The following is a 26147-nucleotide window of genomic DNA, read 5'->3' as shown; positions in this document are numbered from 1 at the left end:
TTAAAAGTTGATCCAGAAATAATCTGTGTCTAAAATTCAATTTGTTAAAAAAAAGTTTAAGAAACAATTTGGGGGAAAACTTGAACACTGGCTAGTGTTTGATGGCATTAAGGAGTAATTGTTAACTGTTTTTAGATGTAATAATGGTGTTATGGTTATGTTGTTAAATAGTCCTTATCTTTTGGAAATTCATACTAAAACATTTATTAATGCAATGATACAGTGGTTGAGATTTTCTTTAAATTAATCCAGGAATTTGGGAAGTGGATGAGGGTTTAGATGAAACAAGATTGGCCATAAGTTGACAATTGTTGAAGCTAGCATGTGGATTCATAGGGACTCATTATACTAGTCTACCTAGTTCTGTATGTATTTTTAGAAGAAGAAAGATCCAAGACTCAGTGAACTAATTCAGCTACTCAAGCTCATACACCTTTGATTAATAATTAATCATCAAACATGCAGCCATCCATGAATTTGGGCCATTTATCCATTTGGGCTTTGACTTGTTTCAAAAAAAGAGTTAAAGTGACTTTAAAAACTTCTCAATGATATTGTGTAAGTGGAGGAATTGAGGAAAAGCCCTAAAAATAAGACTGAGGTGAAATAAAATTCTGAAAGAGATGGGAATACCAGACCACCTGACCTGCCTCTTGAGAAACCTATATGCAGGTCAGGAAGCAACAGTTAGAACTGTACATGGAACACATACTGGTTCCAAATAGGAAAAGGAGTATGTCTAGGCTGTATATTGTCACCCTGCTTATTTAACTTATATGCAGAGTACATCATGAGAAACACAGGGCTGGAGGAAGCACAAGGTGGAATCAAGATTGCCGGGAGAAATATCAATAACCTCAGATATGCAGATGACCCCACCCTTATGGCAGAAAGTAAAGAGGAACTAAAAAGCTTCTTGATGCAAGTGAAAGAGGAGAGTGAAAAAGTTGGCTTAAAGCTCAACATTCAGAAAACAAAGATCATGACATCTTGTCCCATCACTTCATGGAAAATAGATGGGGAAACAGTGGAAACAGTGGCTGACTTTATTTTTCTGGGCTCCAAAATCACTGCAGATGGTGATTGCAGCCATGAAATTAAAAGACGCTTACTCCTTGGAAGGAAAGTTATGACCAACCTAGATAGCATATTCAAAAGCAGAGACATTACTTTGCCAACAAAGGTCCGTCTAGTCAAGGCTATGGTTTTTCCAGTAGTCACGTATGGATGTAAGAGTTGGACTGTGAAGAAAGCTGAGCACTGAAGAATTGATGCTTTTGAACTGTGGTGTTGGAGAAGACTCTTGAGAGTCCTATGGACTGCAAGGAGATCCAACCAGTACATTCTAAAGGAGATCAGCCCTGGGTGTTCTTTGGAAGGAATGATGCTAAAGCTGAAACTCCAGTACTTTGGCCACCTCATGCGAAGAGTTGACTCATTGGAAAAGACTCTGATGCTGGGAGGGATTGGGGGCAGGAGGAGAAGGGAATGACAGAGGATGAGAAGGCTGGATGGCATCACCGACTCAATGGACATGAGTTTGAGTGAACTCCGGGAGTTGGTGATGGACAGGGAGGCCTGGCATGCTGCAATTCATGGGGTCACAAAGAGTCGGACACAACTGAGGGCCTGAACTGAACTGAACTGAAATATACAAAATGCCCATGATGAGTTTCTGTATACTTACTGGAGGTACATCATGGTTTTGCTCATTAACTTCTTGGTAGCCCTTGTAAAATAAAACACATGATCAGTTTTGTGAATGAAACCATCATTTGTTAAATCTAATTATCAGATTATTTGAAATATACTCACGTAAATAGTTCAAATCTTGCTATATCTTGAGACCTGTTGACAAAATATAAGAAAGCAGAGGGAAAGAAAAACTAACAGATGCTGGAGCATCTACTGTGCGTCAGGTGCTATGTGTGCTTTTATCTGCATTGTCCGTAATCATTAACCTTATTCTATTAATGAGTCTTTTTTAAAATGTATTTTTAATTGGAGGATAATTGCTTTACAATGTTGTGTTGGTTTCTGCCATACATCAATAGGAACCAGTCACAGGTATACATACATACGACCTCTCCGTTTTGAACCTCCCTCCCATCTCCCTCTCCATTCCACCCCTCTAGGTTGTCACAGAGCACCACATGACCTCCCTGCACATTATAAAAAATTCCCACTGGCTATTTTAGGAGTCTTAATTGCATTTACTTTAGAAAGTGTCTTTTTTCTACTTGTTCCTAATGTCTGAACACTTGCAAATCCCTTATGTACTCTCCTTACTGCAAATACACACACGCATATACTTGTATTTCTGACATTAATATCAATATCTGTGCTAACTTTTAGCATCAGACAGACACTTGATAATGATTGGTTTCTAGAAGTTCTTCTGTCACGTTATCTAAATTGTGTTCTTCATATTTTCAACGTTGCGCCTCGGCATGTCCTGACCTAATCATTTTCTCGTGCCTTCAAAACCACTTTGGCACTAATGTTTCTTGCCCCAGAGAAGAGAAGCAACACTCATCCGGTTGCTCAACCAGCCGCCCAAGGTAGAAGCTTGTGCAACCCAGGTTGCACTGATAACACCTTCCCCTCCTCCCTCCGGCCCGCTCAGCAGCCTGATACCCATCTACAGAAGGTCCGTTCATCCTCACGAGTTCCACCCTCAGGTAATACTGTCACCGCGTGTAGCCTGGCTGTGGCAACTGATCTTACTGTTCTCACGCCTCTTCCCTTCCAGTCCTTTCTATGTGGCAGCCAAATTGATTTTCCAAAGTGCAAGGCTGTTTGTATCATTTGTCCACTTAAATCCTTCAAAGAAGTGGCCTTTAATCTTTGAGTCTGCAGCTTACAATAAGAAGTAAATTTAACATCATAACCCAATACACACACAAGTATATAAACAAGTTTTATGTCTTTTATTCTGTCCTATCTCATTCTGCTTTGATCTCTTTTGTTATAAAAGTAATGCTGGTTGAAATCCATGAAAATGATTTTGGAGCTAACTAATAGATGAGACCCTATGGTGTGGAAGGCACTGCTTTTTGTGATTCTTACTGCACAAAGGATAAAAACCAACCTCTCTAACGAGAACGATGGGGCTCTTCGTACTCTGCCACCTGCTCACCTCTGTAACCCCGGCCCTTGGTCCTGCCACTTGATGTCTCAGCTTTGCCGGACCCCTGACCGTCCCAGAGGGCTGCCAGCCTCTTTTTGCCTTTGACGACTCTCTGCTTCCTCTACCTGTGTCTGCCTGGTTAAGTCTTTCCCTCCTTCCCATACCGGCTTCAGAGTCGCTTCCTTCGGTACGTGTCACCCTGATAACACCTTAAAAACTTAATTAAATTTTATTTTTGGCTGAGCTGGGTCTTCGTTGCTGCATGGGCTTCTCTCTAGGTGCGGCAGGCGGGAGCTGCGTTCTAGTTGCGGCGTGTGGGCTTCTCTTTGCAGCAGCTTCTCTTGTTGTGGAGCACGGGCTCTAGAGTGCGGGCTCAGTAGTTGTGGAGCACAGGCTTAGTTGTCCTTCTGGAAGATCGTATGTGGGATCTTCCCGGATCAGGGATCTAACAGGTGCCCCCTGCATTGGCAGGCAGATTCTTAACCATTGGACCACCAGGGAACTCCACCCTGATAACATTTATAAAGTGTTAATCACAGACCAGAACTATGCTAAACCCTTCACACGGCTTATCTCATTTAAACTCCAACTGACAGAATAGTTGTTCATGAAGTCTTTGATGGATGTGTTGATGTTATATCATGCCCACTCCCAACTGTTATTGAGGACTAGGTATATAATTAATATTACCTCTATGCTTGGATTTCTACAGTACTTAGAAGCCACTTGTGAGCATTTGTCTCTTTATGTCCCCTGAGCATGTGGGCCAAGGAGTCCATCCATGGGTACAAGTACCATAAGTACCATGAGAGAGGTTACCATTTTTTCAGGCAGTGAGAGGAAAGTGCAGTTTATACCCATTCATCCAAGAGCCTCAGCCTGAGAATACATTCATATCCTAACGTCTGTCACCAAATGTTATGTTGTCAATTCATTCGTGTGATGGTTTCTTTTAACCTAGTCTTATCTAGCGATTCCTATTATTGAGCGTGTACTAAATCCGACTATAGATATTACACAGCCATGGTCAAGAAAACTTATATTTTTAATCTGAATAAGAGTCACAATGCCAAGTCACAATACATTACCCATAATACAAAGCCAGAAAGTATATTGGTTCAAAAATAAGGAAAGTACTTTTCGGTACAGTCAGTGAGTCAGAGTCGAAAGCATCCAGGGAAATGGAATGAACACCGTAAATGGTTTTAACTTCAGATAATTATCACCATTTACAAATAGTAAGGACCCACAGCAGGTAAACAGTCCTTGAAAGGCCACTGTAAAGTAAAAATAGGCCATAGGCCAAGTGTGTGTAAGTGTACACTTGATGTATTTTCAAAAATTGAAAACATCTGCAGGACCCATGGCCCGAAGCTAAGAAGTTAGAGATAACATCAAATCCATCTAAATATATGTCTTCAGATGTATGTAGAAGAGTCTGATAAATTTTGTTCTGGCTGATGTGAGGACATTTTGATAATATGTGATAATGTGTGTTCTTGAACAAGAAAATGAAATAGCCACCACAGCTCCCATTGATAACAATAATTTCCAATATGAAAGTATTTTTCAAAAAGATAGTATTAATATATGAGTTCCTTAACTGATATTAGCTAGTTTCTAAAAATCAGTAATCACTTAGGGTCACATAACTTTCTTGGACTTGATCTTTGGAGTGTGTAAATATCCCAATAAATTAAAATTTTAGTGTTGGCCCATTATAACTTCATTTCATACCATCTCTTTTTAGTTGTTCATGAATCTGTGAATCAACAGTAAAATAGAAGCCAGAAAGCTAGAATGAACATAAATTGGTCTACTAGTTAGAGAACCTGAATTCTAGTCCATATTCTGCGTTTGAATATCTGTCTGGCCATGGGCATATCATTTAGCCTGAGTCTCAGGTTCTTGATTTATAAACTGAGGGGGTTAAAAATCATAACATGATCATTTTCAAAAACATCTTCTATGATTCCAAATTAGCATTAAGTGAGACCCTGATCATATGTCAGTGGAAAAATCCTTTGTCAATTTAAATAAATTCAGTAGATAGTTTAGATTTCAGTCATACAGAGGATATGGCATCTCCAAGGTTTTTAAGACATCTCAAAAATAGAACAAAATCCAGATAACCAAAATAGCACCCACTGAATTCAGAGTACCTATTTGTAGATCCATTGAATTTACAGATGCATTTACTGAATCCATGATTTATAGTAGAAGTAAAAACCCTTATTTATAGATTCTGTCTCAACTTTAAGCCTTAGAAAACAATCAAATTTCTGTTGATCTATTGCTTCCTGATCCATGGGAACTGGAAAGTTTGGAAACAGGTGGTATCAGAGTACTGGCTAGAACAAATCTAATTGAATCCCGTCAACTTAGAGGCCACTCCACTTTTAAAAAAACATCTTTCTAAAATAAAATATACCACAGGGAAAAGTCTGTAAGTATACACTTAATATATTTTCAATCATTGAACACGTCTATTTAACCAGTAGCCTGATCAAAAAATACACAGGCACCCAGAAACCCCCACTGTGCCCCTTTTCAGTCACACCCCCACCCCCAAAAGTCCCAGCATCATTTAGTTGTGCCTCTCTTTGTGCCTTGCATAAATGGAGTCTTGCTGTAAATGCTCTTATGTGATTTCTTTCACTCAATTTTATATTTCTGTATACTGTTGGGTGTTAGTTGGAGGTCATTCACTGTCATTGCTGTTTACTATCCCATGACTGGACTACCCACAGCTTATCTTTTTCCATTTTTGGCTATTATGAATATTGTTATATATATTCTTCTATATCTTTGGGCTTCCCTGGTAGCTCAGAGGATATGGAGACCATACATGCCCACTTCTACTGGGGAGATTGATCCATTTTTAAATGTAGCCTTCTGTGATATGTTGGCATATGGACTGTTGATCTGTTGGAATATTGGGTAGAAATTAGCTTTATAATACATCAAAAGGCATAAATTAATTTTTGTTCAATGCAGCCTACTTTCTTCTCCTCTCTCCCGGATAGACACACCCATTAAGATGGGAGGTAAACGGGACATACCTCCTGTGCCTAAGGAGTGACAAACAGAGCAAAGTTGAAGAGCACTCCATCCTAAGCAATGCTTAGAGATAGAACATGACAGTTTCTGTTTGTTAACAGAGCAGTGATTTGTGGGTATAAAAAGTTTTAGGTAAGGTAAACCTACTTAAAGTTTCAGATTCATCAAAACTTTTTCTAATGTCTTTCCCTTACACATCATGGCAAGATGACAGTAATTAGATCATGAACTAACCCATCCCCCAAGTTGTTCACCCAAATTTTATTTTTACTGTGTTAGACCATCTGCCTTTTACTGCCCCAAACTATGCAGTTCTGATGTGCACTGTCAAGCATTTCAAGAGAAAAATGCCTGCAAACTCTAGGGACACGATGAAGGCCTAACCATTTTCAGATACTCCTCTTCAAGCTTCTTGAGGTATTTTGGGGTTTGTGTTTTTAACCATTTAGACTGCATACCACCATAAATTCTAAGGGATTTATAGTTGTGAAATCATTCTTGTAGACAATATTTCATTTGATTGTCTTAGGACTCTCTGGGGGTAGACAGCAAAGACTGTGTGGGTCACAGAGCATATGAAAACGTTCTATTCCAATTTGGTAAGTGCCATCCATTTGTAAATGTTGAAGCTGAAACTCCAATACTTTGGCCACCTGGTGCGAAGAGCTGACCCATTTGAAAAGACCCTGATGCTGGGAAAGATCAAAGGTGGGAGGAGAAGGGGATGACAGAGGATGAGATGGTTGGATGGCATCACCAATTCAATGGACATGAGTTTGAGTAAACTGCAGGAGTTGGTGATGGACAGGGAGGCCTGGCGTGCTACAGCCCATGGGGTCGCAAAGAGTCGGACACGACTGAGCAACTGAACTGAACTGATTATTTTTGTAACTGGAAATTTCCCAACTTTTTCCATCTCCCTTCTTCTCACAATACCCCTGTTATGTCCCCCTCGACGTGTGGGTAAGGCAGCCAGTAAGTCAAACACTGCACTAACCTTTCTAGTGCTTTGTAGCCAGTAAGCACTTTATCCTTTTGGTGGTGTTATATTAGAAGGTGTTAGACCTGTCATATGGCATTGCTGGCAAATCCAGGCCTCCAGCTGTTTCTCTGTCTCCCAGGTCGTGTTCAGATCACAAGACAGCATTAAGCCCCAGGCCCCCAGGGAGAGAGGGTGCTAGTCACTCCCTGGGGTCTTCTGGCGTCTTTGCAGATCCCTGAATCTCAGGTCTGCAAAAATGCCCAGCATACATGTGACTTGGTCTTGCTGCTGCAGCTGCTGCTAAGTCGCTTCAGTCATGTCCGACTCTGTGCGACCCCATAGACGCAGCCCACCATGCTCCTCCGTCCCTGGGATTCTCCAGGCAAGAACACTGGAGTGGGTTGCCATTTTCTTCTCGTGTGGATTTTTGCTCTATGTTCAGCCATGTCACTAAGACCATGTAAACTTGGATGAGATGATGCTTTTCAGAAACTATGGTGTGGCCACTCTGCTGCTCTTGGGTGGTATGTGTGTGCTCTTCCATTTGACTAGCCCATACATTTGCTTCTGCAGAAATATCATCTGATCTGGGATTTTCAGAGAGTCTTAAACCTATTTTTCCCAGTCTGCATCTTTATGTATTCCAGAAACCCAGTGTTCTCATTTAGATTATAACATGCAGCACGGTATTAAGGAACATCTCCGTTACCCATGTTAAGCCGCCAGAAGTTGGGGGGGGTGTGCTTTCTTACCTCCCCCGTGAACAGATTTCTTGGGCTTCGAGCACTGTCAATACTATAATTCACTACTGTTTGAAGAGTGACAGTTTTATGGAAGCACTTCCCCCTCCATCATGCTGGCATTCACCTTGGCTATTACAAATTATGTAGAGTATCATTTTTTTCTGTTTCCGAAATAACTTAAACTGGGAGAAGATTCTATGGAACATTGTTTCATTTCTTAAACATGCAGCTGAGTCATTTCCCCTTCATAACTGGGCTCGTTTTCACCAATACCTTTAATTATATCAGTTCTTTTTTAATAAAGCTCATTTTTATTGACTTTCTTTCTACTTAATGAATTCTTCTTGGTGAAACAAGAGCTTACTGGCATAGCATATAAAATGACCCCTCATTACAGCTCAAGGTGGGTTGCATTTTTCTATCTCCTTTCTCTGTTAGCAGTGTATGTTTCTTCTTTTTTTTCTATGCTGAACTAAATTGATGGAAACCTTTAACTCTCTATTACATGGAATTACCTTATGAAATAGAATTCTTAAAAGCTATACTATACATTAAAAAAGAACTTTGATAACCTGTGTAGTATTTTAAATGGCACTTAGGAAAATTTAAGAGAATTCTTTTGGTAAAGTCAGTAATCCCTAATTTATCTGTATATATTCTTTTTTTAAAACACTGTTTAAAAATTTTATATTGGAGTCTAGTCAGTTAACAATGTTGTGATGGTTTCAGGGACAGCAAAGGGACTCAGCCATACATATACATGTATCCATTCTCCCCCAGACTCCCCTCCTATTCAGGCTGCCATATAACATTGAGCAGAGTTCCCTATTCTTTTATTGATGGTTTTCTAATAGTACCCACCTATAGCTAAACACATAGGAAAAGAAATTCATTCTATTGAAGAATAAGCATACTAAAGTCACCTTCATTTTGCCTGGGGTATGTTTTAATATGAGGCCAACTTTTATCTTCACTGTTTCCTTCCCTAATCGTATTCTCCCTCTACCCACCCCTCCCCTCCTTGGTTATCATGTATAACTCACAGTTTTATCTCCATGCTAATAGTCCCATTAACAGCAAGGAGTATTTTGATTGGGTGTTATGCAATTGTGTAGCTTTTTATGAAGTTTCATTTTCAACCCTGTGTCATCCCTCCTTAGCACATCAGTTTTCCTTCTCATGTTTGGACAGATCTGCCCTCCCCACCCAGTTCTAGTACACCACCACCCTGTGTGTACACTCTAGTACACTATTACCCCACACTCTGACTAGAGGCAAGTCCATTCTGCATTCCCTTCCAGCATCTCTGTTTCCAGATGGTGTGAACAGTGTTGGTCTTTGGTTTAACCAATGTGAGGATGTGTTAGCTGACAAAGTTAGGACAAGGTCCCCTAATCTGAAAATCTTCTTTCTACTGGTCCTATCCTGTAATGCCCCAAATCATGCTCGTTGTTCCCTGTTGCAGGACTTTGTATTCTGACATTAATGGCTACTATTAAAATGTAAATAAAAGTAAAGAAGAGAGGGTTAACCCACCTCAGCTTGGCTTTTCTTTCTTTATCCCTTCCTTCCCTCCTCCTTCCCTTCCTCCCTCTCTCTTGTCCTTCCTTTCTTTTTCAGTCACAGAGGCAATAACAAGAATTAGAGTCTGAGAAAATGAAACATGAGATAATTGAGTTCTTGAGGAAAAGAGACAGAAACAGAAAATCCTGGGAAATGGAGCCCACCCCAAAATGGCATTTAAGGGACTAAAAACCATCCAGGTTCGGGGTAGATGGCAGGGAGAAGTGAAAAGTGAAAAGCAAATGCTGACATCCAACCATGAAAAAGAGAGACTCTAAAAGGAGGCAGCTTGATCTCCTACTCAGTTTTCTTGGAAATATGCCTACGTGTTATTCCTGGAAACTCATGGTGGCAGCCCTTCAGCAGTTCCTCTTAATGGGCTTCTCCACCCACAGACTCTATTACTCTTAATTTACTATTTAATTAGATTCATTATCCCAAGCCCACGACCTAGCTCTTGTCCCATGATTCCATTCTGCTGTCCACTTAGGCAGGTGCTGTCACAGCTGGGTAGGGGGTTTTGAGGCAAAGGTTGACGAACCCAAAAACCTTTCTGAATTCCTTTCTGCCTGAAATTCTTCTCTTTATAGAAACAAAAACCAAACAGTAACAATAAAAACAGGAAAAAACCCTCAAAAACAAGACTGGTTATCATTTTCCCAGACTCCTTGCACCTGGCGGTGGTCATGTAACTGAAATTTGCCATCAAGACATAAAGGAGCGTCTGCCTTTTGAGAAAACTGACCAACAACCTCATCCAACCCTGAATGTAGTGATTTGCAAAACAATTCTGAACTTCTTAATGAAGAGTCAGTCCTCACAACAGCCCTATAAAATACAGCATGATATCATCTTGAGAAGAAACTAAAATTCAGAGAAGCTACGTGACTTGCCCAAAGTGACAGAGCCTGTGAGTTTTAAGAGGGAGACCTAAAACCAGAGCTTCTGAATGAAAATGGGGCCAGCAGGCCCCTCCCACTGCCCTGTGCTGTCTGTCACCCTTATGTAAAAATAAAATACATCTGCACATTTAAAAGTCACAGATAGTCACTCATAAATCAGTTCAGCTGTTTCCCATTTTTCCCAGGTTGCACCTTGTCCTCTAAGCAAAGAGTTTTTCTTTAACTCAAGCTTTAATATGATTTTTCTCAATTGCCCTCTGGATATTTTTATGTGTGTGTTATTGCCCAGCAGAAGTAGTCACTGGTTAATCTACTTTTCACCCTGTTTTCCTTTGGCCCACATTGTTTTCCTTTTTTGAATTGACATGGTTAGAATCCTTGCAACACTCTCCACCTGTCTTCTCCAGAGATTACCAAAAATAACATTTCACTTACTTCCCCATTTTGTCAAATAGGATCCTACCATGTCTGTCCCAGAATCTTTGTATCTCCCCATCCTTCTCCTCAGTCTCCTAGCCAAACTCTCTAAGATGACACAGAAGAAACAGGCACACCTTTTTCTAATATCAAATCTGGTAACAGTCTGGTGACTAGAGCAGAAGATACGCCTTCTTGCCTCTCCCTGTGTATGCGTGCATTGCAGCCACCTCCAACTCTTTGCAACACCATGGACTGTAGCCCTCCAGGCTCCTTTATCCGTGGCAAGAATACTGGAGTGAGTTGCCACGCCCTCCTCCAGGGGATCTTCCCAAGTCAGATCGAACCTGCATCTCTCATGTCTCTTGCATTGGCAGGCAGGTTCTTTACCACTTATGCCACCTGGGAAGCCCCTTTCCCAACCCTGCCATCATTTAAATCTGGAGCTGGGCCACTGATCCTCTCCATTTGTCTTAGTCAGTTTGGGCTACTTTCACAAAATATCATCGAGTAGATGGATTAAGTAACAAATATATTTCTCATAGTTTGAGGGGCTGAGAAGTCTAAGATCAGGGTGCCAGCATGGTCTGTTCTGGTGGGCCCTCTTCCTGGTTTCTCTTGCTGGGTCCTCACTTGGCAGAGAGAAAGAGATCTCTGGTGTTCCTTCTTGTAAGGGCACTAATCCCATTCATGAGGCCTCTACCCTCATGACCTAATGACCTCCCAAAGGCCTTATTTCCAGATACCATCACCTTGGGGTCAGGCTTCAACAGATGAATCTGGGCACAGTGTGGGGGGATAGGTGGACACCAACAGTCCACAGCACTGTCCCTTGCTTCCCACCTTACCTTAGAGGGACATATGAGGAGAGCTAATTAATTATTGGGATTCCCTGGTGGCTCAGTGGTAAAGAATCTGCCTGCAATGCAGAAGACATGGGTTCAATCCCTGGGTCAGGAAGATCCCCTGGAGAAGGAAACGGCAACCCACTCCAGTATTGTTGTCTGGGAGATCCCATGGACAGAGGAGCCTGATGGGCCCCAGTCCATGGGGTCACAGAAGATTCATACACAACTGAGTGACTAACATGCACACACATAAACACACCATGGACCAGACATAGTCATTGACCTTAGAAAATCAAAGGGAAGAAGGCAAGGGTCCCACCCTGAATCCACTGGGGGAGATAGTTTTGCAAACAGAAAGTTTTGATTTATGGGAAGTGCTGAAGGGAAGTGTGTCTATGATGTGGGAACCCAGCCTGGCAGTTCAGAGAAACCTTCCTGAGGAGTTTGCACATGAGCCTTGACAGACAGAAGAAGGAAAAGGAGAAAAGAGTGTTTCAGGCAAGGGATACTGCACTGACAGAGAAATGACAGAGACAAGATGATGAGTCCCAGCAGGGAATGGGACTGGTGGTTTAGGCAAGGGCTGGGCCACCATTAGCCTCTTTTTTGTTGTTGTTTCCTTTTGATTCTGGGAATTATATGTATATAAACAGAGACTGCACTGGGTCTTAGTTGTGGCATTTGGGATTTAGTTCCCTGACCAGGGATTGAACTCGGTCCCCTTACACTGCGGGGCTTCCCTGGTGGCTTGGATGGTAAAGAATCGGCCTGCAAGACAGGAGACACGAGTTCGATCCCTGGGTCAGGACAATTCCCTGGAGAAGGGAATGGCTACCCACCCCAGTATTCTTGCCTGGAGAATTCCATGGACAGAGGAGCCTGGTGGGCTACAGCCCATGGGGTCACAAAGAGTTGGACACGGCTGAGCAACTAACACTTTCACTTTCCCCTATGCTGGGAGCACAGTCTGAGCCACTGGACCGCCAAGGAAGTCCCCCGTTAGCTTCCTGAAGGCAACAGTGATGTCCCAATCATCTTTGGACCTCTGGCATTTAGCAAAGCAACTGGTATCAAGGGAAGTGGGGCTCAGTAATCATTTATTGTTTTGAACTAATGGAGGGCTTATAGGAAATCACACAAGTACCTATAATCCAAAGTCGCAATTGGCAAGGACTGTCAGGGAGATGCAGATAAAATGTTCTGGGACACCAGTGTTGGGGCTGTGTGAGGGTAAAGAAGGCAGGGAAGGCTCTAGGGAGAAGAAGACTTTGAAACAGGCCTTCAAGGATGGATAGTGAGATTTATCTGAGTGGCTTCTCTTTTCTGCTCTTCTGTGTCACATTCTTCTATTTACCGACCTCCTGACACTGGCTTAGGTTTCCCTCCACCCCCTTTTCTTCCTGGCTTCCTTCCTGGATTATTGCTTTCATCCTGCTTAGAAACCCTTCATCCTCTCTAACAAGCCAGAGGGTAGAAGGCGTTGTTCAAGCCCTTTCACCTCTCCTCTACAGGAATTTTATTACAAAGATGGGGGAGCTAATAGCTGGGAAAATAATTTCTTTTTAAGACTCAGAACTACAGTGTAAAGAAAGGAGAGCTCACGATTTGTAAGCCACATTAAAATGAATAGAACATACAAAATAGTAAAGAGGATTGAGTAACTGCATAAAGCACAGCTATGAGATTAACCCCATGGTGTTTTGGTTTAAAGCAATGTAATTTAGGAATGGCCATTCAGGTCTGTGAGATCTATAGGTATGCTCTTCTAAAATGCAAAAGCACTTCCCTAGCATTTGCTGAATTGGTCAAAAAATAAAGATGAAAACATTTGAGGATAATCCTACCATAGCATATGTGCTGTGCTGTGCTTAGGCGCTCAGTGGTGTTCAACTCTTTGTGACTCGAAGAACTGTAGCCCACCAGGCTCCTCAGTCCATGGGGATTCTCCAGGCAAGAATACTGGAGTGGGTTGCCATGCCCTCCCCCAGGGGATCTTCCCAAGCCAGGGATCAAACCCAGGTCTCCTGCATCACAGGCAGATTCTTTACTGTCTGAGCCACCAGGGAAGCCCAAGAATACTGGAGTGGGTAGCCTATCCCTTCTCCAAGAGAACTTCCTGACCCAGGAATGGAACTGGGGTCTCCTGCATTGCAGGTGGATTCTTTACCAGCTGAGCCACCCGGGGAGCCCACAGTTACATATACTGCATTTAAACTCAGGGATAAGAAACTCAGAACAATGAAGACACAAAAGGCAACAAAGAATAACGGGTGTCAAATTCCATTGTGATATAAGTAAGCAATACATGTACACATATATATGTGTGTGTGCACACGTATATTTAAATCATGACAACTAAGCAAGGCTGTGATAGACATATGGAGCTATTCACATTTAGTATCAATTGGAACAGGTCCGAAGTGATCTTGCCTGGGAAAGGTTAGGAAAAGGAGAGTTTTAAACCATTGTCCTTTGAAAGCAAAGAGAGAAGTTAATCACCTTCTTCAAAAAATATAGACAGCAGCTACCTAAGCTTTATTTAAAAGAGATAATTAGTGTAAATAATTAAGAAATAAAAAATAAATGAGTCACCCCAATACCTCCACTAACAAAGAAGGTGGGTCTAACACATTTTCTGTTTGCTCAGTCACTGAGTCATATCTGACTCTTTTCGACCCCATGGACTGTAGCCCACCAAGCTCCTCTGTCCATGGGATTTCCCAGACAACAATACTGGAGTGGGTTGCCATTTCCTACTCTGGGGGATCTTCCTGACCTAGGAATCAAACCCATATCTGTTACATCTCCTGCATTGGCAGGTGGATTTTTTTTTACCACTGCACCATCTGGGAGGCTCTGAACATTTTCTAGTCTCATATATTCCTAGTAAATGTGGAAATAAGTAAATAAGGAGGATGGAGATACTCTGCTGCTGCTGCTAAGTTGCTCCAGTTGTATCCGATTCTGTGCGACCCCATAGACAGCAGCCTACCAGGCTTCTCCGTCCATGGGATTCTCCAGGCAAGAACACTGGAGTGGGTTGCCATTTCCTTCTCCAATGCATGAAAGTGGAAAGTGAAAGTGAAGTCGCTCGGTCGTGTCCGGCTCTTAGCGACCCCATGGACTGCAGCCTACCAGGCTCCTCCGTCCATGGGATTTTCTGGGCAACAGTGCTGGAGTAGGGTGCCGTTGCCTTCTCCCGGGGATACTCTAGGATACCATAAAGGAACTGTTTTTAAAACTGCCATCAAATACTTAGTGAAATATGATCACATGTGCTGGAAAACATAAAACATGCTGCCAAAAAGATATGAAATGTTTATCACGTCTTTAAACTGTTGAGCATCAGATAGGATACCTCAGCACTGTTGGGTCACACGGCCCGAGTGACCAGGGAAGTAGACCAGACCCAGGCTATCAGTGTGTGTGGGCTGGGCCTGGGGTCAGCTGTCTACCACCTCAATTTCCTCCTCTGCAGGTCTCTGCTCTTTGAAAAGCAAGACTGTCTAAAAATTCAAGAAGAAATATTAGTTTCTTGGCAACAGGAGAAAACATTGTGTTGATGTTTATTCTTCCATTGACTCTGGTTCCATACATAAATTATACTGAGAAAACAGCAGTATCCTCCAACAGGCAGTGAGCTCATTTGAGCTGTATCTTCCTAAAATGATATCACAAAAACAAATCCACCCCCTCTAAAACTGCTTACAAAGAGTAGATCTTTTCTCATTCTGAAAGAGGTCATTCTTATTTGCAGGTTGATGATATAACTCCATCCATCTTCCCAGCTTCCGCTCTTTTAAGCATGTTATTACAAGCCCTGTTCAACTTGGATCCCTTTTTTAAAGTTTCCTTTGATTCTTCTGTTTCCATTTTTTTAAATGCTCTGTTTTTGAAAGTTTCCTTGCATTTCCTGAAACCCTTAGAGTGTTTCAAGAGAAACATTGAGCTATTTAGGCTGCCATTGTGTGTGTGTGTTTAAGCCCAATGCTCTCCCTGTGAACAAATGTCGTATTGTATATTCTATGGCGCTGCCTCCTTTCCGCCTTAAACAGAGCACCTGGTGTTACTGGTTTCAAAGAATATTTCAAGATTGGCAGTTGGAGTCTCTTCATAGAAGTGTAACAGCGTTTCCCAGAAAGCTTGAAAAATGATATTCAAAGTGAGGGAGAATAGAGAGTAGGTGTCACCCTCCAAAAGGATAGTGAGCAGCCCCAAGGACCTTCATTCAGAGAGGATTCAGAGAGGAAATGTAGACTCTGAGAACCAACTTATACTTGGTGTGAGCTTAGAAGATTGAGTGGCCTCTTGAAACAAGGCTCTGCCTGGTCCCTCTGCCAGCCTGTTTCTTGTGTGGGGAAAAAAAAAAACAAAAACCCACTAGGGCCTGCTGGTTCAGGCAGTATCCCAGAAGTGTTTCATTCAAAAGTTAGAAGTTGTTACAAATTATTCAGGCAACTTGGGAAGCATTGGTGCAAAAATCCTGACTCTTTATTAAAAGGAAAAAAAATGGTGAAATAAAAATATTTTCTAACGGGCACCCCACTCCAGTACTCTTGCCTGGAAAATCCCATGGACGGAGGAGCCTGGTAGGCTGCAGTCCATGGGGTCGCAAAGAGTCGGACACGACTGAGCGACTTCACTTTCACTTTTCACTTTCATGCATTGGAGAAGGAAATGGCAGCCCACTCCAGTGTTCTTGCCTGGAGAATTCCAGGGACGGGGGAGCCTAGTGGGCTGCCGTCAATGGGGTCGCACAGAGTCGGACACGACTGAAGCGACTTAGCAGCAGCAGCAACGAACGTGGCTGTCAGTAGAAAGAACTCTGATGTACCATCTTCAAGTCTTGACTTCGTAGCCACCAACCTCCTCTCCCTCTTCTGAGCACATCCAAGATGGGTGAACCTGCTGGCTTGCAGGGTTCCAGTTGACAATACTCAGACTCAGTTCCATGAGCCATGACACCCTTTCCTTCTCCTGTTCTGCATCCTACAGCTCATAAGTGTTCCCTGAAGCTGCTCGCTGATTAGAACTCATTTTGCAGAATTCAAACTTTTGTTCACCTCAGATATGAGATAAATCAGAACCAAAGGAAATTGCCTTCTTGAAAGTCACCTTCAGATATAGAGTTGATGGTTCCACTCCTCTGCTTGAATGTGCTTCCCATAAAAGTAAGGTCTGAATCATGGATTATAGACAATAAATAAACTTCTAGCAAAGTTGTGGGAAGAGTATCAGGCTAACGTCTTGACGACTCAGAAAGACTCAGAAGCCTGAACTGTGAACATTTGTTTTCTGTCATCAGCTTACAGAATAATTACGGTGATTTATTTTTTTACGATCTTTCTTATGAAGCAATATCCTTTATAATCAAGTATCAGAAATTCATGGCTAAAGCATATTTACTCTTCAGAACTGGCACACATGCACTAGATGTCAAGAATACAATTGTTCTGGACAACATTGTTATAAAAGCCATTTTTATTTTGTTCATCACTGGTGCAAGTAGGTCAGGAAAGAGCCACATGAACCAGTTCAAGTCCAGCCAATGGACTTGGCCATCCAGAAAGACCTATGGGTCATTTTCACTTTCAAAGGTCAGGATATTGCCTTGATGAGGTATGAAGTAGGATAAAACTAGGCAGTATTAGTCTTATCACTCTCTAGAGAGTGTCACAATGACTAATTAACTTGTCCATAGTCACACAGCCAGGAGTCACATCCAGGCCTGTTTGACACACCCTTCTCCATTTTGGCTCAGTGAATGCTGGCAGGTAAGCAGAAGCAGGCAGACAAGTAGACCGGAAAGAAAAGAAAGGAGCCTTCTCATTATCTTGTTGTTGTTCAAGCTAAGTCACGTCCAACTCTGCGACCCCGTGGACTGCAGCATGTCAGGCTTCCCTGTCCACTGTCTCCCAGAGTTTGCTCAAACTCACGATGCCATCCAACCATCTCATCTGCTGCCACCCCCTTCTCCATTGTCTTCAATCTTTCCCAGCATCAGGGTCTTTTCCAATATGTTGGCTCTTTGCATCAGATGGCCAAAGTATTGGAGTTTCAGCTTAAGCATCAGTCCTTCAAGGACTGATTTCCTTTAAAATTGACTGGTTTGGTCTCCTTGCTGTCCAAGGGACTCTCAAGAGTTTTCTCCAGCACCACAATTCAAAAGCATCTCATTACCTGCTTCAAGTTAATTGTCTCTTGTGCAAACAATTTCCTTCCCCATCATTGACTACACACTCTGGAATCCCATAATCTGTATTACCTGATCAATTGTGTACGTTCCAAAAGCACTCAAGTGAGTTGCATTTTTTTAATTAAAAAATTTTTTTATCATATTTATTTATTGTAACTAGTTTTTTGGGTTTGGGGCTGTTCTGAGTATTTGCTTCATTGTGGCTCAGGAGCTTTTCTAGTTTCGGGTGCCTGGGCTTAGTCGCCCCATGGCATATAGGGTCTTAGTTCCCTAACCAGGATCGAGCCTGAGTCCCCTGCATTGGAAGGTGGACTCCTAACCCCTGGACTTGCACATTTTTTTAACTAGTAGGTATCATTTAGACATTAAATTGACTAAAAACACATTTTGGCAAATCACAGTATAGGTGAGATCTGAAGTTCATGGATACACCAGGAATAAGGAAACATCCCTTACATATTTTTAGGTTTAACATTTTTTGTTATTTATCAGTAGATGTGGATAAAATATCCTTATAAATGGAGGATAGTGGTTAAAAGATTGATAGAGAAGGTGATGTGACAGGCTTGGAACAGGTCATCACACTAGGCAAAGAAGCAGGGAGGCTGGGTTGACCAAGGAGAAGGGTGGAAGCAGGCTGGGGACAATGGAGCTGGAGCTCGGGGTGGGGCACCGTGGCCAGGTAGAGACCTAAGCCTGAAGTCCCAGGTGACTGGGCCAGTTCCATTCCTGCAGGCTCGAAGTTTCAGAGTTCCCCTGCATTCCACAGATGGGAGAGAGCTTGCAGCTGGGGCCCAGCCTGACTCCTGCTTATCCCCACCGCATTCTCCCCTTCCTACACAGTCTCCATCTTCCTCCCACTGCTGTGTGCCATCCTCATGCTAGGGCTGCCACCAGCATGACATGATGTATGTGGTATCCTGTCCTTAACATACAGATGCATTTGCAAATACACAGGAGAAATTGTGTTATTGATTGGCGTATGTGCATGCTCAGTCACTCAGTCGTGTCCAACTCTTTGCAATCCTATGGACTGTAGCCCGCCAGGCTCCTCTGTCCATGGGGATTTTCCAGGCAAGAATACTGGATGAGGTTGCCATTTCCTCCTCCAGGGCATCTTCCCCACCCAGAGATCGAACCCACGTCTCCTGCATTGACAGGTGGGTTCTTTATCACTGAGCCACCAGCCTTTATATGCTAATATCAGAAGGGAAGTCCACTTTTGGTTGTTGAAGTTTCTTTCTGTGTATTTCTAATCTTGATTAGGTCTCTAATGTCCTTGCCTTTTTCCACAGGAAAAGTCATTTTTATACCTTTCTGTGTCCTTTTCTATGGCAAGAAAATGCCAAAGAGAATTATGAAAAAAAATTTTAATTCAAGAATATAACATGCCCTTGAGGAAAGCTCATATCGTTTCAAAGGGGGTCCAGGGCAAATTAAAGAAAGATGTCAGCAGGGCTAAAAGAATGTCATTAGCAAGTTCAAGTAGTGAGGCATTTATTCAATCAGTGCAACAGAGATTTTGGAATAGATAAGAATATTGGTTTCACTTGCTAAATGTGGTTATTTAATACCCTGTGTGTGATTCACTGTGAAATAAAGTTTTCTGTAACACTCTCCAAATTTGAATCCAGAAGCACTTGTACTGTTTCCATTTCTGATTTTTCTTAAACCAAAGAGAGAGGACATCTCCCCCTATTTATCCAATACGATATAGCTCAGGTCTCAATCCTTGAGCCTCACCTTCCACCTACTTACTAACTCAGGCTGAGATAAGTGTTGCTCCTTTAAAACCAACACTTAACCAGAACTATTGCAATGGCATGTTGAGTGTCTTCCTTTTCCACTAGCCCATGAGCTGTTTGTGGTCTGTCACATACATCTGTGTGATAGTGAGAACTGCTGTGTGTCACACATTTCCATAGTGTCAGACATTGGTAAACACTGGTGTGCACTAACTCCTTTGAGGACACTTACTGAAGGACTTCGCTGGAGGCTCAGGGAAGAATCCGCCTGCAGTGTAGGAGACCCAGCTTCAATCCCTGAGTCAGGAAAATCCCCTGTAGAAGGAAATGGTAACCCAGTCCAGTATTCTTGCCTGGAGAATCCCATGGACAGAGGAGTCTGGTGGACTGCAGTCCATGGGGTTGCAAAAAGTTGGACACAACTGAGTGACTAAACCACCACCATTGAAGAAACAGACTCTGAGAGGTGAAGCAGTTTCCCCAAGGTCTCCCACCAGGGTGCAGGCCAGGTCAGTCTGACACCACAGCCCGTACAGTCACGTACTACGTACCAAAGAACCTGGCACACAGTTATTCACTGAATGTCTGTTGAACTCAATTGAAAGAAGGAAAGAATAGGGGGGTGGTGCAGGAGGGGAGCAGGTGCACCCAAAAACTAAAACTCAGAGCTATGATTCAGGCTCCTAATGCAAAGCAGATTCTAGTGTTGACAGCTAAACCATTTGGAATGAATTCCTTTCAGAAGCGTATTGGAAATCTGTGGAATGTGACCAAGTCCTAAGTGCACAAGGACAATCATAGAGCTCCTTATGATATCAGTGTGAGGACTGTGAAAACAAAGGTGTGTGCAGTCTGGCAGTAAATCATCATGCCTCTCATCCTAGAAGCAAAGGACGATTCTGTGTCACCAGAGCCGACTCCTCTGAAGCAACTAGGGAGAAATCATAAGACACCTCCAGTCTAGAAGACCATGGGTCTAAGGGTCCTCAGAGCCTTAGCAGAGGACAGAAATCACCCCTCTTGCTTAAGTGATTTCCTCAAAAGCCCTTTGTAATTACCATCTAGCCATCCTTTCCCTCTGTTAGTTTACTCATGGCAATTTCCAGGAAATGCTGAAGGGCGTTCCAAAAGGAAGGATTGTCAAATGTGTTTAAACTTGCTCACAATCTCTCTCATCCCCTGTAGGGATTTAGCATACATGTTCAAAAAGAATTAACAGCCCCACATCTTGATTTTGGAGAAGGAAATGGCAATCCACTCCAATATTCTTGCCTGGAAGATCCCATGGACAGAGGAGCCTGGAGGGGTACAGTCCATGGCATTGCAAAAGTCAGACATGACTGAGCCACTGAACAACATCTTGATTTAGTCATCTGTGCTGTTGATTAAATCATGTCGCTTTTCTCACTTGGAGCAGATGGCCTTCTCCAAACCACCTTTATCAAAACAACAGCAATGCCCTTGTCCTTAAGTTCTTCCTTGGTTCAATATACAAACAATAGCCACTCCACAACACCCAGTCTGAGGGGTGGGTGGGGGGTGGTGGTGAACCAAATGCTTGCCAGACACATAACTCATCGGGTACCTCAGGTTAAGACACTGAGACTCCTAAGAAGATAAGGATACAAAATTGGGCAGGAGCTGGAGCTGGGGTTGGCAGCCACTGCCGAGGAGAGGATGGGGTGAAGCGAGATGTGATGACCTGTATGAATGGTCTAAAAGGAGGAGAAGGAGCCCATTCATCTCTGCCCTAGATTCCTCCGGCAGCATTCCTCTCAACTCCATTGTGTATTCACGACTAGGGCTGGGGACCAAGAGGCCTCCAGAGTCCGGGAAGCCAGGCCCCAGAGGAGTTGCTCCCTCAGACACAGTGGCCACATTGAGCGCACAGAGATGTGGAGCCAAGGACTAGTATTCCTGAAATATGTTTTGAACTTCTTGAATACGTATATTCGGCCGCATACCAGGGCCCTTAGTAACAGCCCCGTGGGGTGTTGTGACAACAGCGTTGCTGTGAGGACGGCAGCCTGTGTGGGATGCGGCCACATCTGGGGGCGGAGCTTCGTGAGTCGGGAGTGGGTTTTGACTTCAGTGGGGAGCTCTGCGCATGCTCGGGCCGCCTTGGCGGGCTCTGTGGCGGGCATCATTTTCAAGAGATCAGACTTCAGGGAGGGGGCCCCACTTCCTGGCAGGAGAAGGTGCAGCTCCGGAAACCAGTGTGCATGTGTGCTCCGTTGTGTCTCTTTGTGGCCGCATGGACTGTAGCTCACCAGACTCCTCTGTCCATGAGACTCTCCAGGCAAAAACAGTGTAGTGGGTTGCCACTTGATCCTCCAGGGAATATTCCCAACCCAGGGATCGAAACTGCTACTCTTGCGTTTCCTGCATTGGCAGGCAGATTCTTTAACACTAGCGCCACCTGGGAAGCCCCAGAAACCAGAGTGCCTTGGAACTGTTTTAAAGTTGCTTCTATTGATGTGTGTATTAGTGGCTCAGTCGTGTCCTGACTCTACGACCCCATGGACTGTAGGCCGCCAGGCTTCTCTGCCCACGGAGTTTCCCAGGCAAGCATATTGGAGTGGGTTGTCATTTCCTTCTTCCTGACCCAGGGACTGAACCCAGGTCTCCCACGTTTCAGGCATATTCTTTACTGTCTGAGGCACCAGCTAATGACTAGTCTATAAGATGTCAGTTTAGAATTGTTATTGGCTATTTTACTTCAATAAAATGTTCTGCAGACATAGGCCTTTTTTCCCCTTATAGTACAATTGATTTGATAGTAAACAACAGAGCTATATAGGTATTTTATTTCAGATTCTGTCTTTTAATAGAATAGTTTACTCATTAAAATGACTACTGTTTAAAATAAAATTGTCCCTATAAAAAAGCCTGGACATTCAGCAGGCTCTCAGAATGGATTTAGCAATTGCCAGTTTCTGTACGGAAAAGATATTCTCTAAAACTCTATGTCTTTTGTACGAATATAATGATAAAGACTTGTAGAAGGAAATGGCAACCCACTCCAGTATTCTTGCCTGGGAATTCACATGGACAGAGGAGCCTAGAGGGCTATTGTCCAAGGGGGTCGCAAAAGAGTTGCACACAACTTTACTAAACAACAAAAAATGATAAAACCTATCAGAAATGGCTCCTATTCTCTGTGTGTGTTGGAAATTATCTTGTTTCATGCTAGGTGAGAAACAGCTCTGCTTCTCTTCTGTGTCAATACACAAAGTAAGAGCACCCTTTATTTGATTTTGTTTTTTGTTTTTGTAAATTATATCTCTGCATCTATCTTTGTAGTATAAAAACCTTGTCAACATCAAATCAGCAGTTGTTAGTCATGAGAGAAAAATGAGTAAGGGAAACTTCTTTTAGAAAAAAATTTTTTTGGAGTCCAAATTTGATTACTTTCGCAAAGGTAGGCTTCTATTCAGTGAAAAGTTTTGTTAGGTTATTTAGTCATTGCAGGGAGCTGGAGTGATTAAAATGTTTTATAATGCACTGTTGTTTTCCATGAAACTTTAGTGTGGCCCTGTTTCCTGGCCACAGGAATGTAAGAACTTCTTGGCAAATACCCTGCCTCGGACCGGGTGGGTAGATGTATAATTAATGTCAAGCGTTATTGCCCTTCTCCGGTGCCATCCACCCACTGAACAGCATCAACTTCCTCCTGTTCTTTCTCTGTATTCAGAGCTTGGTTTACACCACTTTGGTTTTGAACATATCAGGATAAAATTCTGGTTTCCCCTTTGGAGAATACACATGACAAAAATCAGGTCACATAACAATAGACACTTCCTTATATCTTGGTTAAAGAGGTTCAGAACGAGCCAATGTTTTTATTACAGTCAGAGGTGGTATTCGAGTGAGTAATAATTTTTTTTTAAAGAGCATTCTATAGTGACTTTTCTGTTGGTATTTTGTTGTTGTTGTTCTCAGTTTTTAACCTTTTTCCTTGAGCTTTCCTTGACAAGTATTGGGAAGAATGTCTGGCAACTGTTAATGAAACTGCAGGCTCTTTTTTCTCTCTCTCTTTATTGTTTCTATAAACTTCCTAGACAAGGTTAAGTCCAAAGAACTGATAAAATGAAAAAGGTATTTGTGCACTAGAATGAGAACAGGAGTAAAAGTAATATTCCTAAATATCTTAGAATATTGAATCAGGATTAGAGTAGAAACCATGAGATTCAAATAGTTTATCATGAAGCTGAACTGTCTAATAAGGAAAACTATAATTGTGAAAACCAAGATTCCAGATCAGTTCTAGGGCCAGTTTTATTGGGTTGGCTAAAAAGTTTGCTTGAGTTTTTCCGTAACATCGTATGGGGGGAAAAAACCCAAACCAACTTTTTGGCCAACCAAATATTTTATGGAAGTAAAGCTGAGAATTTTAATTGAGTAGTAGTTCCTTCCATGAGGTTCCTGGTAAGGAAACTTAAAAATCAGATTAAGGAATGAAATTTTAAAGTAGATCTTAATAGAGATGATATTCCTCAGATGGATATTGGTGTACTCACACTGAACACACTGATGTGCTCAGTTGTGTCCAATTCTTTGTGACCCCATGGACTTAGTCCACCAGGCTCTTCTGTCCATGGAATTTTCCAGGCAAGAATACTGGAGTAGGTTGCCATTTCCTACTCCAGGGGATCTTCCCAACTCAGGAATCGAACACATGTCTCTGTGTCTCCTGCATTGGTAGGCAGATTCTTTACCACTGCACCACCAATGTACTCACTTTAACTGATCGTTAAAATATGGACACACCTCCATACCCATTGGTAATAGCTGCATTTTCAAGTTCTGAGTGCCTGCCACCAACCCCATGGCTGCCCAGGCCCCTCTCTGAGATCCCCCAACTCCATCTCCCCAGGACCCAGCTACCAAGTGAATTACACCCAGTGAAAATGGGATGTTGAAGGCCCTGCCCCAGCCCAGGCCAGCAGGCAGCTCTGCTTGGTCAATGCCCATGTTAACCTGTTAACCAGTTAACTTATCCTGTCATTCAGGACTTTGCATAGCATGCCTAACCTAGTGGGAAATCATATAAATTAACACCTAAACTAAGACATTTCAGTAGAAATTAAAGTCAGATGAATACAAATATGACATCAAAGAGAAAACTAAGACTGGTATTTAAAGCCCAGATTGAATAGATTGTGATAGATTGTAAGCCAAGCCTTGGAGACATTGGGACCCAGAAGATGAAAGTCACTGCATAGTTTCTCTCAGCCCATTGCCTTGCTGATTCACAAGTGTCTGCGAGAATTCTTTTCCTCCCCCATCCTCTTATTTTGGCAGCAGATCGTTTTTGTACCAAATCATTGGTCTGGAAAGTATAAAATGAAATTCCTTTATGACATTACAAATGGAAATATGAGAGGAAGCCTAGGCATGAATGGTTCATTTGAGATGAAGACCCAACCACATGTGTAAGAGCTGAGGCTGTTGGGGGGCTGCCTGGAGCCCCCAGGCACCTGGTACAGGCTTGTTGGTCCAGTAGCCCCCAGGGGACTATGCTTGGACACTAACCTCCAGTCTGTTGTGTTATTGATTGGCATTAGATGCTAGTATCAGAAGGAAAGTGCTTTTTTGGTTGTTGAGGTTTCTGTATATTTCTAAGCTTGATTACGTCTCTAATATCCTTGCCTTTTTCCACTGGCAAACTCATTTTTGTACCTTCCCATGTCCTTTTCTCTGGCAAAAAAAGGCCAGAGAGAATTATGGGGAAAAAAAACACCTTAATTCATGGATATAACATGCCCTTGAGGAAAACTCATAGCATTTCAAAGAGGGCCCAGGGCAAATTAAAGAAAGATGTCAGGGCTAAAAGAATGTCATTAGCAAGTGCAAGTAGCAATGCATTTATTAAATTAGTGCATCAGAGATTTTGAAAAAAAAAAAGGATATTGGTTTCACTTGCTAAATGTGGTTATTTAATACGCTTTGTGTGGTTCACTACAAAATAAAAGGTCTCCGTAATACTCTTCAAATTTGAATTCAGCAGCCCTTGTACTGTTCCCATTTTTAAATGGATGCCCATGTGTTTGTGTATAAATTTTCCATATTTAAAAAAATGTAAACGTTGACCTAGAGAAAATGTCAGTGGCGATAAAAATATAGAATTGTACCAGCCCAGGTGACCTGCATATGAGTAATAGGAAGAGAATAATTATCTGGTAAGATGAAATGGAATGGAACCTCGCCAAGACCTCCAGCTCTGGGCCCCCTGCCCCTCCCCTTCCTGCCTGGAGGAGTGCCTGCTGCTCTCAGACCACATGACGAGTTCTTCCTTTCATGGGCGCTTTGCCTGTTTCTCTACCCCTTCCTTGAAGCAGAGACAATGCTGTGCACTTAGGAGGTGTTCAGAAAATAGCTGCCTGAATGAATGATTGATAACTCCGGGCGGATTTCAGTTATTCTTTCTCTGTGTAATGCAAGCTGAGAGGTTCTCTTTCTTAGCCTGGATTCATTTAGGCTCACCTATCTTAAACAGATCTTGTTTAAAGTCCTCTATACCACCAACTGGGATCTAAGTAGACCATGCTGTGTATTTTA

The 26147-nt window shown here is 42.5% G+C and overlaps 1 protein-coding gene across 16 annotated transcripts in view; it reads left to right on the top strand.

Moving 5' to 3' along the window:
• STAU2 (staufen double-stranded RNA binding protein 2) overlaps window positions 1–26147 on the top strand; it is a 306987-nt gene that overhangs the window by 242050 nt on the left and 38790 nt on the right. Inside the window, exon 14 of one of the 16 annotated variants that reach the window (XM_061439007.1) lies at window positions 7331–7426. The exons of the other annotated variants lie outside the window; for them this stretch is intronic. Coding sequence (XP_061294991.1) covers window positions 7331–7411 — 81 coding nt within the window. The 3' untranslated portion in view covers window positions 7412–7426. Of the gene's footprint in view, window positions 1–7330; window positions 7427–26147 lie in introns of those variants that run through there. 16 annotated transcript variants of the gene reach the window in all.

The sequence above is a fragment of the Bos javanicus genome, chromosome 14 (assembly GCF_032452875.1).
Source record: "Bos javanicus breed banteng chromosome 14, ARS-OSU_banteng_1.0, whole genome shotgun sequence".
Classification (NCBI taxonomy): Eukaryota; Metazoa; Chordata; class Mammalia; order Artiodactyla; family Bovidae; genus Bos; species Bos javanicus.
Note: the sequence above shows the minus strand (reverse complement) of the source record. Positions and strands in the feature narration are given on the sequence as shown.